Genomic DNA, 18,026 nt, shown 5'->3' with positions numbered 1-18,026 from the left:
CTCAGTGGCCTGAAGTAAGTGTTTAAGTTGGGCATCAATTGGCAATTTGTGTGTCCCTGACCAGTTATCCAATTGGGAAAATGGGGAAATGTGACCCACAGCTAACTGTAGAATCCAAACCACATTTTGTTTTTGGCATCTCCACATCATTGAGAGGTGAATGGTAGGTTAAAAAGCAGAGTGAAAAATAAGTGAGCAACCTGGGATATGATCTTGCAACCTTTCAGTTCCAGGTTAACTGCTAGCTGTCATGGCCAGCACAGGTTTCACTCAAGCTCCACTGCTCTGTATAGTTACAACAGCTGTACCACTCGGTGATAATGGTATCATTTTCAAAGTTATTGGGGTCTTTAATTCATCATAGTTCAGAAAATTTCCATGAAAGATTTATGAAGTTATATGCACAAACCTTCCTCTTGAATCAGTCTAAACTGGATCAAAGTTATTTGGGTCTTTAATTCACCATAGTTCAGCAAATTTCCATGAAATATTTATGAAGTTATATACACAAATGTTCCTCACAAATCAGTTTATCATTCAGTCAAAACAGGATCAAAATCCTTACTGTAGTTCCTGAGATTAGCCTCAACATACAGACAGAAATTGAACATACAGGCAGAAATTGGAACATGGTTACAGACTGAACTTGGGACACCGGACTTCAATTTATATGTGTTAGTTAATTAGTCAGTCATGTGTTCCATTGATCAGTTCCACAGTAACTGCTATGATGTGTAATGTGTCATGTGCACAACAAATACACACATGAATCAAGGTTCTTTTTTTTGTTTAAAAAAAAATCCTTAATTTTTTTTATTATCTATCCCATTTCATTAAATGACACAAAATGCAAGGCATTGTCAAGGAGATATGATTTCAATTTATTTTTCAAGCTATTATGTCTGTCAGACTATTATGTCTGTCTGGTAATTTATCAGAAAGTTTCACAGCAGCATATGTAAAGAAGATACCTCAACTATGTATGTAGGAGTCACCTCTTTGACTTATCATCTACGACACTGAGATGAGGACCTATACTCTAGTAAAATATCTGGCTTGTCTTATTACTTCAAGTGTTCGTGACTTTGCACATGACATCAAGAATGTGGATGATTACTTCATGTCAGTCAGTTACCACATGACAATGGCTGAATAGTATTCAGTTGAAAGCTCGCAAAAATTTAACCACTTCATGCAACATTGTTGAAAGATCGTACATTTTTATACTGTGGCTGTTGTCTAAAAGTTTGCACCTGCTTGAGTTGAGGGAGTGAAGAAACATTAAAACTCATTAAGATAGATACATGAGTGGTTTAGAATCAGTATGCATGAACAGGGGATGAGCGTAATATTAATGACTTAAAAATAGTCAGAATAATTATGATAAAAAAAAAAAAATAGCCTTAAGCTTGAAGTGGCAGAAGAACTGTTCAGGTGAAAGCAGTATTGTACAAGTAGCCTTGTATTTGAAGCAAATGGAAATTTTACAGAAGCTGTCTCTGACCTATTTCTTCCTTGCAAGTTCTCAAATTAGAAATATTATTCATGGAAAAATGAGTAAAAAATGTGATCAGGCTGTCTTTGTGTTTACATATCAGTCAGTATCAATGAGGTTTCTTACTAAAGTTAACAAGTTATATGAAATTATTGTATTTTGAGAAATAACTCTTTCAAAATGTTTAATAAAAAGAAAGTCCCCAATTATTTTTTTATTTCTTTGTTCTGATTATTATAGTGTTTTGAATTGGTAATATACCACCCTCATGTGACTCAAATTCAAATGGTTGTTGTAGTTTTATCACAGGAATGTTTCAGTTTCTTTAATTCTGATGTAGGCTTATATTCTGAAGCTTTTGTTGTTTTATATATTTGTCAGTGCATATTTTGAATGCAGCCTGTGTTATACCTTTTTTACAGTGTTGCAGTGTATAATTACACATGTCATGATATATTCAGTGGATGTTATTGGTTTGTATGTGTTTATTTCAATGTTTTGATATCTTTCTTTTCAGGTTTACTAATTAAACTGTTCCTTTTCATTTTCAGTAAAGGCAGTGTTAGAATTTTCAGATAAGCTATATTCATCTGGGAGATTATCACCAAATAGTTGTACTTATTTATTTTGTAATTTTACTCTTGCTATAAATTTGGTTGTTATTTTCCATAGGAAAATGTTAATTCATAAAAATGAATCTGTAGTAACAAGTAAGATAAAATTTAAAACTCAAATACGCTTCTTTGTGATTATCAAAGCTAACATGAAAGGTTCTCAAGTGTCTGGAGCTTGAAATAATGACACAACTTTCCATATAATTTGTAGGAATAAGAGTATGAACCAGTAGCAGATTACTATAGGACAAACACGTCTGGTTCATACTCATTAACAGAACAATCTTTCATGCTGTTTTTTTTTTTCACTTCATGATGAGTGTCAAAAGCTTTCATTACTAAGCTGTTCTCATCATCACATTAATCTCGCTGAGGTCACTCTTTGGCAATATTAATGAAATATATTTATAGGGAAAACTGTTGAAACTGGCAGGTGTCACAGTCCATTGGGGGGGGGGGGGGGGGGGGGGATCTATAAAAAACTGCACATGAATAGTGATGTTCATGACAGCTACATTTTATGATTTATTAGTTTCTGTCACATATTTTCAGTCTGGCAAAGAGTATAACCTGGTCCTGATTTTGTATAATTTTATTACAAATCAGTGAAAATGAACACTGTGGAAACGATAATAACTGTGTTTTGTACTCTAATCCTTAAATGTTTGCTGACTGATTTAAATATGTTCCATAATCATAATATATGACAATTCCTAAGATCATAAAAATATTCTGAAAATGTGTTCGATATTGAGAGTTAATCACATTACTTTAAATTATTGATGGCTGTCAGCTGTTGGAAGGCAGCTGGCAACATTTTAAATCTTGCAAAGATAATGAAAATTAATACAATATACATAAAATAGAGACAAATAAGGAGTAGATGTACTATGAGGAAGGAAAATAAAATTTATTTATGGACTTCTCAAGTAATAATAGAACATCATAGAGATCAGTTAAAGACTTGCAGTGAGTATTAAACAACTTGGCAACCTTACAATATGTTTCAAATTTAAATATTAAACAGTGTTGATAGTAAAGCAATTGAAAAATTTGAAAATTTTAATTCATTGCTCACATGTTTAATATAGCAATGATGTATACAGGATGCAAGATACAGATGGGAATCAACATGTGGTTTGAAATCAACATGCATTTTGCTGGCCACAAATGTAAAAATAACAACAGTATCTCATTTGCTTAAGAAAATTATACTATACGTAATTAACACAGTTTAATTTCCAAGACACCTGTGTGTACAGTGAAGGGAACAATAAGGAAGTTCATACAATATTTTTCTATCATTTCACAGCACTATAAACAAAAATATAAGTATTTTGCATATCTTTTCATATTTTACAAAATACACAAATATCGGAGGTGGTAGGAAAGTTTCTCTATCTTCTATTTTTTGCCTGATTATAAGCAAATGAAAACTATCACTAATTTTCAATTCTCTCTGTATAACATTAAACTCTTTTCTTTCTTGAACTTTCAGAAAAGCCTTCAGTCCTGTGGGACTATCTTGCTGGAACTGATGTAGTTTTTGTTTGTTTCTTTCTTTCCTTTTTCATTCTGTTTCTCTGTTTTGTTTATTTCTATCTGTCATTCTTTTCTTCTCAGAAAAACTAGTCAGGAAGCAAAAATTGCTCCCAGAAATGTGAAATTTTAGAGTTCTATTGTCAACTTCCTTAAAAAAAAGAACTCATAAAATAGTCCGTTTAGGTTCCTTTCTCAATATAGGCGATGAAGCACCTGTACCTGAGGATGGAATCAAGCCAACCTTCACAGAGAGACCTGTAATAACGCAGTCAGAAGATGGTGCAAAAGTTACATTCGAGTGCCGACTTGTAGGCGACCCAAAACCTACTATAACATGGTAAGTGTAATCGCACATTTCATATACAATACTGTGTTACTATTATACAAAGTCTTCAGAGATCTGAATTTATTTTTTGAGATAAATATCATTATTGTATTGGGTACCATATCCTTGAAAACACTTTGTCAAATGTATTATTATTTTTTAAATATTTAATGCAAATTTCTTTGGAATCATTTGTGTACTGGAAAATGGGATTACAGCTTGAAACCTAGATTGTACAAAAATAATAAAGTTTTGTGAAACATGGAAAAAAAGGTTTTACTTAGCAAATACAATATAGTGTGTTTCACCAAGCACTCAGTTGAAACAATTAAAAAAAATCACACACACAGTGAAAATATGATTTCCAAAAAAAGGAAATGTGGACATAATGACTACATATAAAGGAACATGAATTTAAAGCTGTTGCAATCATGAAAAGTCAGACCTAAGAAATGTGATTATTCACATGCTGTTCCAAGATATGATGCCATTTCAACATGTTTTATCCCCATTTTAATTGTCATTTGGAACATAATTTCAGTAGTACTATTCTTTAGTGGGTTTATTTGATTTTCAGTTACTGTCTGTAATTGACAAATAGGCAGTTATTTAATTGTATGTGCTTCCCTACTTTTCGCTTATAACTGCCTCTTCTAACCACCACTTCCAACAGCTGTTATCTTTGTTTAAAATACTCCACTTTTTAGTCCCTGGATGTACTAGCACACAAAATCTAATTCTCCTTTCCTCCTCTGCCACAAGTACCATTTGTAATACCACCCACAAACAACAGAGGGAATATCAAACTCTGCGTAGAACAGTTCCAAGCCAAATCCCAAAGACATTGTTCTCCTCCTCCCTGAAATCATCCTTTCAAGCATTCCAGGAATTACTCACTTCCAGCATTGCCTCTCAACCAAGACCTGACACAGTACAGATTTATTGCAACCTTTATGGTGTGAACTCATGATGAAGAAGAACCACCCCACTTTCTGCAACAGCAACAGCATAACCCCTTTCCCCAACTCAAACTAACCTCGCCTTGTAGAGCAATCTTCCTAACTGAAGCCCACATCCAAACCTCAGCCCATATAAAACCAACTAATAAACAACATTACCTACTCTTTGATAATGGTCACCCCTTCCACATGAAAAATTTCTTTTGCTACAGTGTAGACATCCACAGCAATGTACCTGTTCCTCCACTGAATACCCCAATACCTTCACTGAAAACCTCTCCTAGGCATTCCTCTCCCACAGTTACTCCAAAGATCCTATTCACATATAAATCTCATGGATAGTACACTTCTTTCACCCTTTATCTAATACAGTGTCCACTTCCAGAAAAACCAGCAATACCCCACTCCCTCTTGTGATTCAGTAACATCCTGTCCTTAAATGCTTCAGCATATTAGTCTACCAAGGTTATGCATTTCTCAAGTCAAGCCCTGAAATGAGATCCTCACTCCCGGTATCCTCCCACACCACTCATTGTTACCTTCTGTCACCCTTCCAATCTTCAAAACATCCTAGCCAAACCATATGACTTTCCCAAACCATTATCCCTAGCCTAAAGTTCCTACCTCTGCAATCCTTCCTATTGTAAATTGTGTCCCACACACTCAGTCACTACCATCTGCTCTAGCCCCACAACTGATAAATACTACAATATCAAAGGCAGGACAACTTTTAAAACCACACATGTAATAACTTGTAACTAACCTGCATCAATTGCACACCATTTTGTATGGGAATGACCACTACTAACCTGGCTGAGTGCATCAATGGGCATAGAGAACCTGTCGGTATTGCAAATACCTAGTACCCAGTTGTTGAAAATTCTTTTCAGTTTCACTAGAGGGATGCGAGTGGGATGCGAGTGCCTGCTAAATCACACAGACTATTTCCCTAAACTCCAGAAATGGGGACATGTCTTCTACCATATCCTTGCATTGACATACTTCTATAGGTCACATCTGTTAACGCATCCCCACTATCTGGTTTATCATTATTGTTTGTGCATATATTCAGTTCTCTTGCTCTATCCTATCTTTACTTCACTGTCCTCATCTCACCTGGATTTAAAGTGACACAGTGCTTACTAATGTGTCATCTTTGACCTACTCTGTGTAACATTTTCCCCTTCATCTTAGTCTACCGCACACTCACTACAGATTGGCCCCTCTCATCCTGGAGTCTGAGTAAGCTGCCCTTCCCCTTTCAATTTCTGCAACCTATTCCTCTGTTCTCTGTGAGGAAGGAACTGGCTCCTGAAGGTAAGCATTTACCAGAGATTCTGCCTCATAAAATTTTTTGACACCTACGTGTTTTAATGAGTGATATATGTTTTTATGCTTGTGATCAAAAATTTGCAATTGATTTACTGACAATCCACATGGATTGTCTGTGGTATGTGGAATGACATTGATGAATACTATCCTCATTAGGAACAGCAATATATTGCTGCCACGATGTATGAGAAATTTTGACTTTTGTAGTGCTTACTACATAAATTGGGCATGGGCAATCTTATGTGATCTGGGGGCCTGATTCAAAAACTTTAACTCAAAGGCTCTATTGTCACGACATGACAAAAGTCCATAAAGTCAAAACTATAGCATCTGTGACTTCAGTGTTTATGAGGTAACACACATGTATGAATTACACTCCTTTCTTGATGTGCCATATCAACAAATTATGCGTCAAATCTCTTGTTTTCTAGAAAACTTTTATTTTAGGTCCACACGGAATTTCTTCTGTGGGCTGAACTGAATACAGTTGCAGGCCAGATATGGTCCTTGGGCTGCCAGTTGCCCACCCATGGCATAGATGAATGATAAAATGCCCCTATTGACTTGTGCCTCCAGTTACTCTTTCTCCTGTGCCTGTGTCACCTAAAATTTTAACATGCTGTTTGTTAATGCAAATCTCAAAGTTTTGGTGTCGTAGAATATTTGTTTCATGAACCTTATTTTTTTTGTATTAAAGGTACCATGGCAAGAAAATGATAAAGGAAGCTGGGAGATATAAGATGTCTCTTGTACAAGATCAGAAACTATATTATTTAGCCAGGTTAGAAATTAGTTCAGTGGAAACTGAAGATGGTGGTGAATACAAAGCTGTAGCAAAAAACAAACTTGGTGAAGGTACTGCTTCCATAAATTTGAATTTTGAAGGAGGTGATAAACCAAAGTAAGTATATTATTGACAGACACGCAAACTTCATAAAAGAATAACCGTTGTTTTTGCACACATTAACTGATAATTATATTTTTTAGTTACAAGACAATGCTTTGTTACTGCTCTCTTGTGTTTTAAAACTGAATATGCTTCCTTGTTCTCTTACACTTATATTTCTTTACTACAGAAGAAATAAAGTGAACTAATGAACTAATTTGCCTGTGTGAAACTTTACTCAAAAAGCTTCCATTTCAAGCTAACATGTAAAGTTACACATAGTGCTAAAAATTATACAGAGTGGCTGAAACTAAACTGACCTGAAAAGTATTTTCAGCATTTTGTGATAATAAAACTTAAAGAGCTTAGCAACAACTGCATGTACATTAATTGTGACTATTTTCAGCACCTCCTGTAGGAGGACTTTTCTCCTGTCATTAAGTAAGGTAACTTCCTTCATGTCAGATTGGTATTTATTTTGGCCAACCTGTGTCATCATAGGGGGAACTGTAATCATCATAACAGCTTTAAAAGATTATGCAATTCATCACATTTAAATCTGGCATATCAGTAGTATATTCTTAACAAAGCACAAATTTAGCCTGTGGTGTCACTGCTGATGAGTGTAATTGTTTCATTTGCATTTAAATTTCTTTCCCCAAACAACTTGGCACATTTTAACATTCCTGTCGATATGAACTTTTAAAAATTCAACTTACATGTGTGACTTAAACAATGGAAACAACATGGAAATTATTTTTTGAGGTGATAAATTTCTTCAATCATCTGCTTTTGTGCTACAATTAGTCCTTAACCAGCATCATTTTCATGGGCTAATAGTTCATATGATCCAGAGGAATGTCCATATACAAAGTAAATAAACCACTGTATGTGGCATCCAGAAGCTACAGACATTTTTTCCCATTGAGACAGCTGCATTCAGTTTCTGTTGCTGCAACATGTTACAATAAGAGCTATGGGAATCATACATCTACACAAGAGTTGCTGTATACACAGCTATTAACATAATATATAAATCAAATTTGGAGTGTGATATATTGTTAATATCTGGTAAAAATTAATTTAACACTTATTAGGTATGATTAAAAATTAAAATTTATAGTAAATTTGTGCTCTACTGGTGGTAACCTTATTATTGTGTGTACCTTACACACTAAAGAATCACTTAAATCAGTAAGAGCAATGCAGTGAACAAATATCAGCAAATAAAAAAATGGGAGGAAGCTATAGTCTCACTATCTTGTCTCTTTTGGTGCTTTTTGCCACTAGTCCAAACGTGTTTTTTTTTCTGTAACTGAGCTTTCTTTTTCTGAACATTTTCCTGTCACTGTTTGTTTTATGCCTCACTAATATGTGCCTTACTTTTGCTTTATTGGTGTTTTTTTAATTCATTCTTAATTAGCTGTTCACATTTCTTCAACATTGTATTCAGAATCATAACATTTTATAACCAGAAGATCAATACTTAATGAGTAATGTGTAATTCTCACATTTCAAAGGACCAAACATGTGGTCTCATGGTCTAACCAATGAACTGATTTTTTAAAGTTTTCATAAATTGTAAGGAATATGTTCCACCTGCTACCGAGAGTTTAGTTCTCTGCCACCAATGAGTATGGTTTGTCAAGTCCTGTGATAAAGAATTGTGAGGCTTTTATGAATTTTATGATGCATGATCACTCATCTGTGTGCAAACGTATATTTTGCAATCATTTTCAGTCTTATATTTTGACCATCATCTGACACTTGTGTAAATAGTAAACAAGCAAATATATGATAGCTTTACATACATACATGAGGCAGTGCCTTGCTAATCAGTAAGCACTTCCATAAAATTGGCATTAGTTGTGCTTTTATTTCCCCATACATGATTTCAGAAACAGATGATGAATTGTAAATGTTACAGTGTAAAATCTAAGGGATTATTAAACACACAAAATAGAATATATATGAGCCAAACATTGCCAAGCATAATGTAGTGTACAGTATTGCAATACATAGATAATGATTGACTTTTTAATCTAAAACTCGTTGCCAAATAAACATTTGCTATATAGCTGAATGATTGTGCATCATGAAATTCTGAAAATTTCTTACTGTTTTGGATCACCTACTGTCTTATTAACTTCTAAGTCTTTTCAATCCAGTCTTCTATTACTTTCTTATGCTCCCTATGGTAGTAAAAGTTGATTAAACTGATGAATTCTGCTATTAATGATAATTTTTTTTAACATTGAAATATTATAAAAATTGATTGTGCACTTCATAACTGTTTTTTACCATCTACTAAGAGAAAAAATGTTAAGTTCACAAGATAGTAAGCTACCTTCCATGTGCCTGACAATGTACTATACCATGAACATTCATCACTAACCAAACTGCAATATTTGAAATCTCAAACTGGTGAGCTATTTCAAAGTTTGGAATTTTGCATTCCCTTTTCGTTCATGACAGTTAATCTGTAGATGATTAAGGGGGTTCGATACTTCAAGCCTACTTATTTTATCCACACATGCAAATTTTTCACTGTTATAAGTATTGTGTAACATATGTACAATGCCATTCAGTTTTAATTTAAAGCACTGTACTGGCATCAAATATCTTTAGGGTCATACTGCATCTGAAATAAATTGTACAGTTGCAAATATTATTCTTCACCACATGTTGTTAATTTTATTGCACATATATTTAACTGCACTTCCATCTTATGCTAAGTGCAATAAACAGAATATTGTCATGTAACTGAAGTGGTGAATCCGGTGGACCACAATTTTGTAAAAGACATAAGCATGGCTGTAAGTTCTTGTTGAATTTTTCTAGCATTCATATGAAGGGTCACTTGCTGTCGTGCACAGCTCTTTCATGTTTAGCATGTTGGTTTTGACAAGAATTATCATATTTCACCAATAAACTACACAATGAATATTCATCTGGCTGCACTACAGTCCAATGCTAACAAGGAACCCCTTGAGTGTGAAGTCGCAAATTCAGTCTTTGGTAAGGCTCATTTGAAAGTTTTGTGTTAACAACTATGGTGGGAAAAATATTAGCTGCTAATGACTCACCATACGCATCTGGAGGGCAACAGAAAATAACTGTCTGGAAAGTGCAGAGATCAACCCTCCATGGGGTGTATGCATTACACTTCACAAAATGGGCATGGTCAACATTCAAGAAATGTTCAAAACAAACCATTAACTTGCACCATGAACACCAAATGGAAAATGGCATGTCACAGTGATCACAAAGGTTCGCACCATCAAGGTCAAAGGCGAATTCCATGGGAATTACAAACCATGCAAGATGTTCAGCTAGGTATACAGTCTTGAAGAATGCATGTAGGATCATATTGGTGTAATGGGGTAATGAGAACTGATAGAATGTGATGGCATGCAACTGAATGCAAAACCATCTCTTGTGGAGCATATTGTGAAATTGGCTGTCCCTTAAGGCATAGCTGGAGACAGTGCGATAATATGTTTTATAGTCATGGAAAAAACAACCATCCAGAGACTGAATTTGTCCAGTGCTTCCAGATGGTATGAACTGCAATGTTACACACTTATCAGGAGGAATAGTTCACGCTAAAGGAGTATGATTTTTATACACAGACTAGGAATCAAGCAGAAGCAAGTTATTTTGACCAGCTATTGGACAAAATCAGTGCTCATACCATCTAGTTGTATTTGACGTATGCCCATTTTCCCACTCTTGCTTGCTGTAATGTAAATATTCCATACTGCACTTGCAAGATCACTCACACGAAAAGGAATCATAGGGGACAGAGCACCTCCAACTTCTCACAGCACAATAAATAACTTTCCGGCCAATTTACATCCGGATTATTAGTCAACATAATTGTATATGAATGCATAAAGATATTGAAGTTAGTTGATCTTAAAACAACTCCCTTGGTACCTCTAATTTCCAGGTTTCATGTCATCTGCATTTGCTCTTCAAATCATAATTGATTGGAGTTGAAAGCAAAGTCTTTCCTGAACAATTGGATATGTTTGTTTATCTCATCTTCAAATTTTTAGGCTGATTCCATAGTTTGCTGTGCATCATCAAGTTGGCACTTTGTTTAAAATTTCATTATCTTACATTTTACAGTTCTGTAACACTGTTTGAAGTTATGCAACCATCCACTGCTTCCCTTGAAATCACTGTAATATATTTTGCATGCAATTTGACATGCATTATGTAGTAGGTCACTATCATGTACATTGTGTGAATTGTATCAAGCATCCTTCAAATCCAAAAACACCAATTTTTATAAGAAGTACGCTTTTTTATGCCTTTAATCTCTGTAGTTTTTCTTATGTAGTACACATTCATATTGCTGCAGACTTATTCGAAATCTGTTCATAATTGTTTTTTTCTATGCTGTGAATGATCTTACATGTACTAATTATGTCTAGTACCTGCTCCTCGGGCAACGATTGGCTGTTAATGCATTTCACTGGAGATGGGATTTGTGTCTCCCTGTCCAAAAAGGATGATGAACTACATGGCTTGATAATAGTTTCAGTATCACTTTCACTTGTTAAGCATGTATCGTCATCATTACACTCCTCATATACATTGTCCGCACAGTGGAGCATATATGAAAGCACACATTCCACTGATTCATCTTGCAGAAACACTAATACTTCATCTGCCACTTCTTTCTCATTCTGAAATTCCTTGGCTTCGTTTCTGATGAAATGGCAGCTTTGGAAAATGTTGTAGATATAATGCAATGTTTGCTTTGTTTATCATTGCCATTGCTTTGCTTTGTATCAACACCACTAGCACTGTAGCACTGTTGTTAGTTACTCATTGACTAAACAGTTCAACTATGCTGTGTAGTGTCATTCTGTGCCCACCATTGAATACCTCTGGTTCCATCCCCTGTTGTCATTAGCAGCCAGTATTGTGGTAGCACGGTAGACAATATGTGGGGCGTTGAATGCCATAAAAATTGTTGTCCTTTTGCGACCTTGCACTCAAGGGGTTCCTTGTAAGACAGATTTGAATTTTGCAGGGCTGTAACTCAGACATGAAATAAATGAACCTTACTTATTTATTAATGATTCCTTAATTATTGTATATAACTGATACATTGATTTTTTCTGTGTATTAGCAGGCAGTGATTTTTCATGTTTTGCTTGAGAAGAGATAAATTTCAAGCTATTTAGTTGAGATACAGGTTTTCATTTTGGTGTGAAATAAATCACTACTAATGTCAGGCATCTGAAATTTGTCATCAATTATATCAGCTGTGCTTGCTATCTGATCATCAGCCAGATGAGTGGGTAAAGCAGTCATCCAACTATCTACTGAAAATGAAATGCATAATAACACAAATCAATACCCATAAATTTATTTCGTTGTCAATTATTTGTAAAACCATTGCAAAATTGGAGACTATTTTTCATCCTTAATAAATCATCTCTGCATGAGAATTTTACTTTTGCAATATCATAAAGCTTCATTCACTCGTTAATTTCTGTGTTTTGCATCACAGAAAGTTAATTTTGCTGTTACTTTTATACTTAAAGTGCTTTCAATGCATCACATACAAATACATTTCTTTTGTTTTTATCAGGATTCCTGATGGAAAAGCTCCCCGTTTTCCAAAGAAACCAACAATACGTCAAGAGGGCGAAGTGTTAGTCATGGAATGCATATTAGAAGCAAATCCTGTTCCTGAGATAACTTGGTACCAAGGTTCCAAGATAATTTCAGATAGCAACCGTGTTCGCATGTCTCGGAAAGCTACAGGCAAAGACACATATCTGTTGACACTAGAAATTTCCGGTCCTACGAAGGAAGATGGTGGGAACTATCGGTGTAACGCCTTCAATAATTTTGGCGAGAGCAATGCAAATATTGCATTGAACTTCCAAGGTATGCTAACATATACATGAAGAAAATGACAGTGTACCAGAACAGTCAGCTTTACCAAACTCCTGTGTTACTGAGTACTGATAGTCTCTTCATTGTTTTTTTAATTTATTTACTATATTATTTTCATGGTATGCTGCTGTAACAGTTTTTAAATTGTTTCTTATGTTCAGTTGTCTTCATTAGAATGTGTCTGCATATTTTTAGTTACACATACTTTTCCAAAGTGAAATTTAATCTTGATAATGCCCTCCTTTTTCTAGTTTTCAGTTGATAATGTTCGCTCACCCCTGGATGCACTGCAAGAAGAAAAGAAGCCTGTTATTGAACCCAAAGTCCCCATTGCATGAGTTCTCCTCCCATTTCTCCTTGATGGTGTGTCAGACAGCTGGTATTCAGAAAACTCTTGTGTGACATGTAATCTTAAAATTTTCCCTCTTGTTCTGTGTATAAACTGTCCCGTGTATTCTGTTGTGCTTGCTTATTTTTTTGTGTGTTTTCAGCAGTTTACTACATTTATAGCTTATGCACTTAGTCAAATTTTCATGGGTTATGAACAATTGCCATTTACTTTATAGGTGGAGATGAAGGTGGATTTGCTCCTTCCTTCATAGAAAAGCCAAGAATTATTCCAAATGAAACTGGTACTCTCATCACAATGAGATGTAAATGTAAAGCAAAGCCAAAGCCTCAAGTTACTTGGTACCGTGGAACAACAGTTATCAAAGAATCATCTAAAATTAAGATACGGACTGTTGATAAAGAAGAAGATACCTATGAACTCACTCTGGAGATTAAGGTAAAGAATACTGGTATTAACTCGTTAATTGAGCAAACTGAGAAGATACCAAATTGTGACTTTTTTTCTAGGCAGTGTTTGAGGGCATCTGTGTTGAGAGGTTTTTATCAACAAACATAAAAACGGGCATGATAGAATAAAATTGACTTGGTAGGCATTGTGGTTTCCCCAGCACAGCCGTTGTGAAATTGTTAGTAGAGCAACAGTTAATGAGTGTGAAGCAAGTGTGTGTAACCAGAGTGTACTTTAAGGCACTGAAGTTTAAATTGGTATGAGCTCCAAATATGTCTGTAGCACTTACTGAAGAATAAATCAGTTCTCTGTAATCCAGCATCTTGACTTTTTCCTAAGTCTCATCATAAATCTGGTGTATCTATTAACTTAAGTTAGTGTGGATAACATCGTCAGTGGACAAACTAAAAACACGTAGGAGTATATCAATGTTTTGCTTGTTCCTCGATCACAGTTAAATTTCCTTTTCTGATTGTTACCCAATTAATTTTTAGACTTATTCATTGCCATCAATAAAACCAGTTCGGAATTTAACTTTCGTGTTGCTTTCTAACATAATGACATGCGATATAATAGAGAACTGCTGTTAATGAAACTGCTTAACTAGCATATAATGTGTTGTAGCATGAATTAGAAAGCTCATAGCTCATAACAATAGAGCAGTTTATTTTTGGAAAATACACTGCCGGAAAAAAAGTTGCAGTACCAAGAAGGAGCTGTGCGACATAAATGAAAATTGGTAGGCATGTTTCTACATCTGACAGATGATGTCTAATCAGATTTTGTACCAGTTGAATAAGAGTGGCATTAGTAGCACCACTATGAGGATGCAAATCAATGCTGGCCAAAGTGGCCGAGCGGTTCTAGGTGCTACAGTCTGGAACCACGTGACTGCTATGGACACAGGTTCGAATCCTGCCTCGGGCATGGATGTGTGTGATGTCCTTAGGTTAGTTAGGTTTAAGTAGTTCTAAGTTCTAGGGGACTGATGACCTCAGAAGTTAAGTCCCATAGTGCTCAGAGCCATTTGCAAATCAATTTTACTTTAAACGCACGATGTAACGGTTGTGAACATTCGTTACCTTTGAGACTGGACATTGTGAGTTGATGTTAGTGATGAATGCCTTTAAGGCACCAAAGATACCATTATCAACACCTCAATGAGTTTGAGTCTGTTCATGTAATAGGGCTGAAACTGGAAGTTCCTTCTGTGATATTGCAAAAAAACTCGGCAGGAATGTAGCCACTGTACATGACTACTGGCAGCGGTGGTCACAAGAATGATGGTCGCAAAAAGACTGGACTCCCGAAGGCCACATGGCACTACTGAGAGGGAAGAGTGTCATGATCAGCAAAGGGCTCTGTCACATTGTACTCCAGCAGCAACTTGGGCAATAGTTGGCACCACAGAGACACAATGAACAGTTACAAATTGGTTACTTCAAGGATATCTCCGAGACAGTGCCGTGACTACATGCATTCCACTGAACCCAAACCACCACCATTTGCGGCTTCAGTTGTGCCAAGTGAGAGCTCAAAGGAGATCATGTTATAGGTCTGTTGTGTTTTATGGTGGAAGCTGGTTCTGTCTTGGTGCCAGTGATGGCCATGCGTTTGTTAGGAGTGGCCAGTTGAAGGCTTGCAACCAGCCTGTTTGCATGCTAAACAGACTGGACCTGCACCAGGAATTATGGAAGGGTGCAGTTTTGTATGACATCAGGAGCTCTGCTGTGGTTATCCCATGCACCCTGACTGCAAAACAGTACATCAGTCTGGTGATTTGACCTATTGTGCTGCCATTTATGAACATTGAGCACATATGGGATATCATCAGACAACAACTCCAGCATCATCCATGAACAGCATTAACCATCCCTGTGCTGACCAACCAAGAGCAACAGACATGCAACTGTCTATTACAAACTTACATCCAGCACCTGTACAATACAATGCATGCTTGTTTTCATGCTTGCATTCAACATTCTGGCAATTACACCAGTTGTTAATGTACCAGCATTTCACTTTTGTAAAGGCTAATCCCCACTTACATTAACCTGTGATCTTGCAATGTTAATTGCTTAAATATGTTACCTAGACAAATGTATTTCTAAAATTTCGTTACTGTACGTTAATTGTTTTTTGGTGGAATGGTTTTTTTTTCCTGTCAGTGTACAAACCTCTCAGTCCATAAGATGTAAACACTGAACAAAATTTCAAAATTTTGAGTCACTTAACAATAAAAAAAGTGACATATTGTCACAAGAAATGCTGAAGTTATTATTGCAAAATGTCTGAATTATTGCTTGTTCTTATAACTTACACTGTCACTAACAAACAGTCAGAAAAAAAATCTTGGTTCTGTAGCAAAAGTTTGAAGTATTCTAAGTGCTTGGCTTCATTTAAATGGATTGGAAGTAATTGTTTCAGAAATCTGTATGGTAAATCCAGAAATAAACAATCAAGATACCAGTATAATAAAACCGGTCATAACTAAGAATGTGGGGAAGAAGTTGATGATGTAAAATTTATTGTATTAAAGTTAGACAATAATTTAGGCTGGAATAGGTATGTTGTTTCTTGTAATGTTAATTAAATAGCTGTATGTTTATGGGATAAATATTATCAAGTGCTTCTGGCACCAACTCAAGAAAAGTAACATACCATAACTGATACAGTGATTCCTGACTTTGAGTTGCCAGTCAGTGATGTTTCAGGTTTTTTATCAGTTTGCTTGACAATAGACAGATTTACAGTTACTTAGCTGAATTGCAGGTTTCATTTTTAGTTTGTTGCAAATAGAGATTATTTTCATTTGCCATGAAATACTTCTGGATTGTAGACCACATCAAGTTGTAAGATGTAGCAAAGTTTAAGGCACTATTGCGAATTCCTTCATAGAGATTCTCTGAAGACAAATAAATATATTGCTCTGTAGCATTTATGTTATTATTATTATTATTATTATTATTATTATTATTATTATTACTTTTTGTACATTCAGCAAACCTATTTTTTCTATGTTTTTCTTTTTGTATCAGTGTCCCTGTTCATGTTGTCCCCTGTGATCCTTCACTGCTATTTGTACTCTGTGATTTATTTTGTGATTACCTCTCAACATTGACCTATAGATTGCTAGCAATTCATTGTGAGTACGTAGATATTTAATCTCAATCATTAGTCCATTGTTACTTCCAACTCCTTGATGATACTTTGTGTCTCTGCTGATAAATAATTTGGACTAACTGTCCTACACTACGACACTCATGTATCTTATTTTTTTGTTTTACACTTCCTATCTGCCCCTTTCTCCTAGTGAAGGAATGGCTTGGAAGTTCTAAAAACTGGAGTCATTTTCTGTTTCTCAAATTGATTGGCTGTCACTCATAATGGAATTGTTCCTTTTCAGAAATCTGTGTGTAGATGCTGGTCCTTTGTCCCAAATTATATTAAACACTGAATATTAGTGGAAACCTCTTCTATTAATGGTTCTTTGTCCATATCAAAATTTTTTCAGCATCCACACATAAAATCCCATCTTATTTTCTAATTATTGCAAAAAAATTGTTTAAAATCATCACCATTATTGTTTTTTTGTCTGTATTATGTAATTAAGGGACTAAACGTGACAATCACTGTGTTCTAACATTACAAAATCTGTACATGAGCCCTAAAGGATAGTATTTTCTTCGCAGGATCCAACTGGACCAGATGGTGGTATTTATCGGTGTCATGTGAAAAATGAATTTGGTGAAAGTAATGCCAACTTGAATCTCAACATAGAAGCAGAGCCTGAACCTGAAGGGGATGGTCCAACTTTCATTGAAAAACCACGTATTGTCTCGGAACAAGGCGGAAAACTTGTCATCATGGAATGTAAGGTCAAAGCAAACCCAAAACCAACAATAGTATGGTACAAAGAAGGAAAAGTTGTGAAAGAATCTTCAAAAATTTCAATGAAGGTGGACCAGAAGGGTGACACATACCACATCATTCTGGAAGTGAGGGTATGTACAGCGAATCTTTGACATGCTATTAGTTTCATTCTAAAAGTTACAGAAATTATTAAATTGATTGTAAATTGGAAGCAATGGAAATAGTTAAATGTAAATTGAATTTAATCACTTGAATTTATTTTGAAGGTGTAAATTGTAT

The 18,026-nt window shown here is 35.3% G+C and overlaps 1 protein-coding gene across 1 annotated transcript in view; it reads left to right on the top strand.

Annotated features, from left to right (window-relative positions):
* The window catches only part of LOC124556276 (muscle M-line assembly protein unc-89-like), a 135,654-nt gene that overhangs the window by 102,517 nt on the left and 15,111 nt on the right, over nucleotides 1-18,026 (top strand). Inside the window, exons 6-10 of the mRNA XM_047130260.1 lie at nucleotides 3,853-3,988; nucleotides 6,965-7,168; nucleotides 12,765-13,066; nucleotides 13,642-13,862; nucleotides 17,567-17,878. Of these exons, the coding sequence (XP_046986216.1) occupies nucleotides 3,853-3,988; nucleotides 6,965-7,168; nucleotides 12,765-13,066; nucleotides 13,642-13,862; nucleotides 17,567-17,878 (1,175 nt within the window). The remainder of the gene's footprint in view (nucleotides 1-3,852; nucleotides 3,989-6,964; nucleotides 7,169-12,764; nucleotides 13,067-13,641; nucleotides 13,863-17,566; nucleotides 17,879-18,026) is intronic.

This window comes from Schistocerca americana, chromosome X (genome assembly GCF_021461395.2).
Source record: "Schistocerca americana isolate TAMUIC-IGC-003095 chromosome X, iqSchAmer2.1, whole genome shotgun sequence".
Taxonomy (NCBI): Eukaryota; Metazoa; Arthropoda; class Insecta; order Orthoptera; family Acrididae; genus Schistocerca; species Schistocerca americana.
This window is presented reverse-complemented; position numbering and strand designations above follow the sequence as displayed.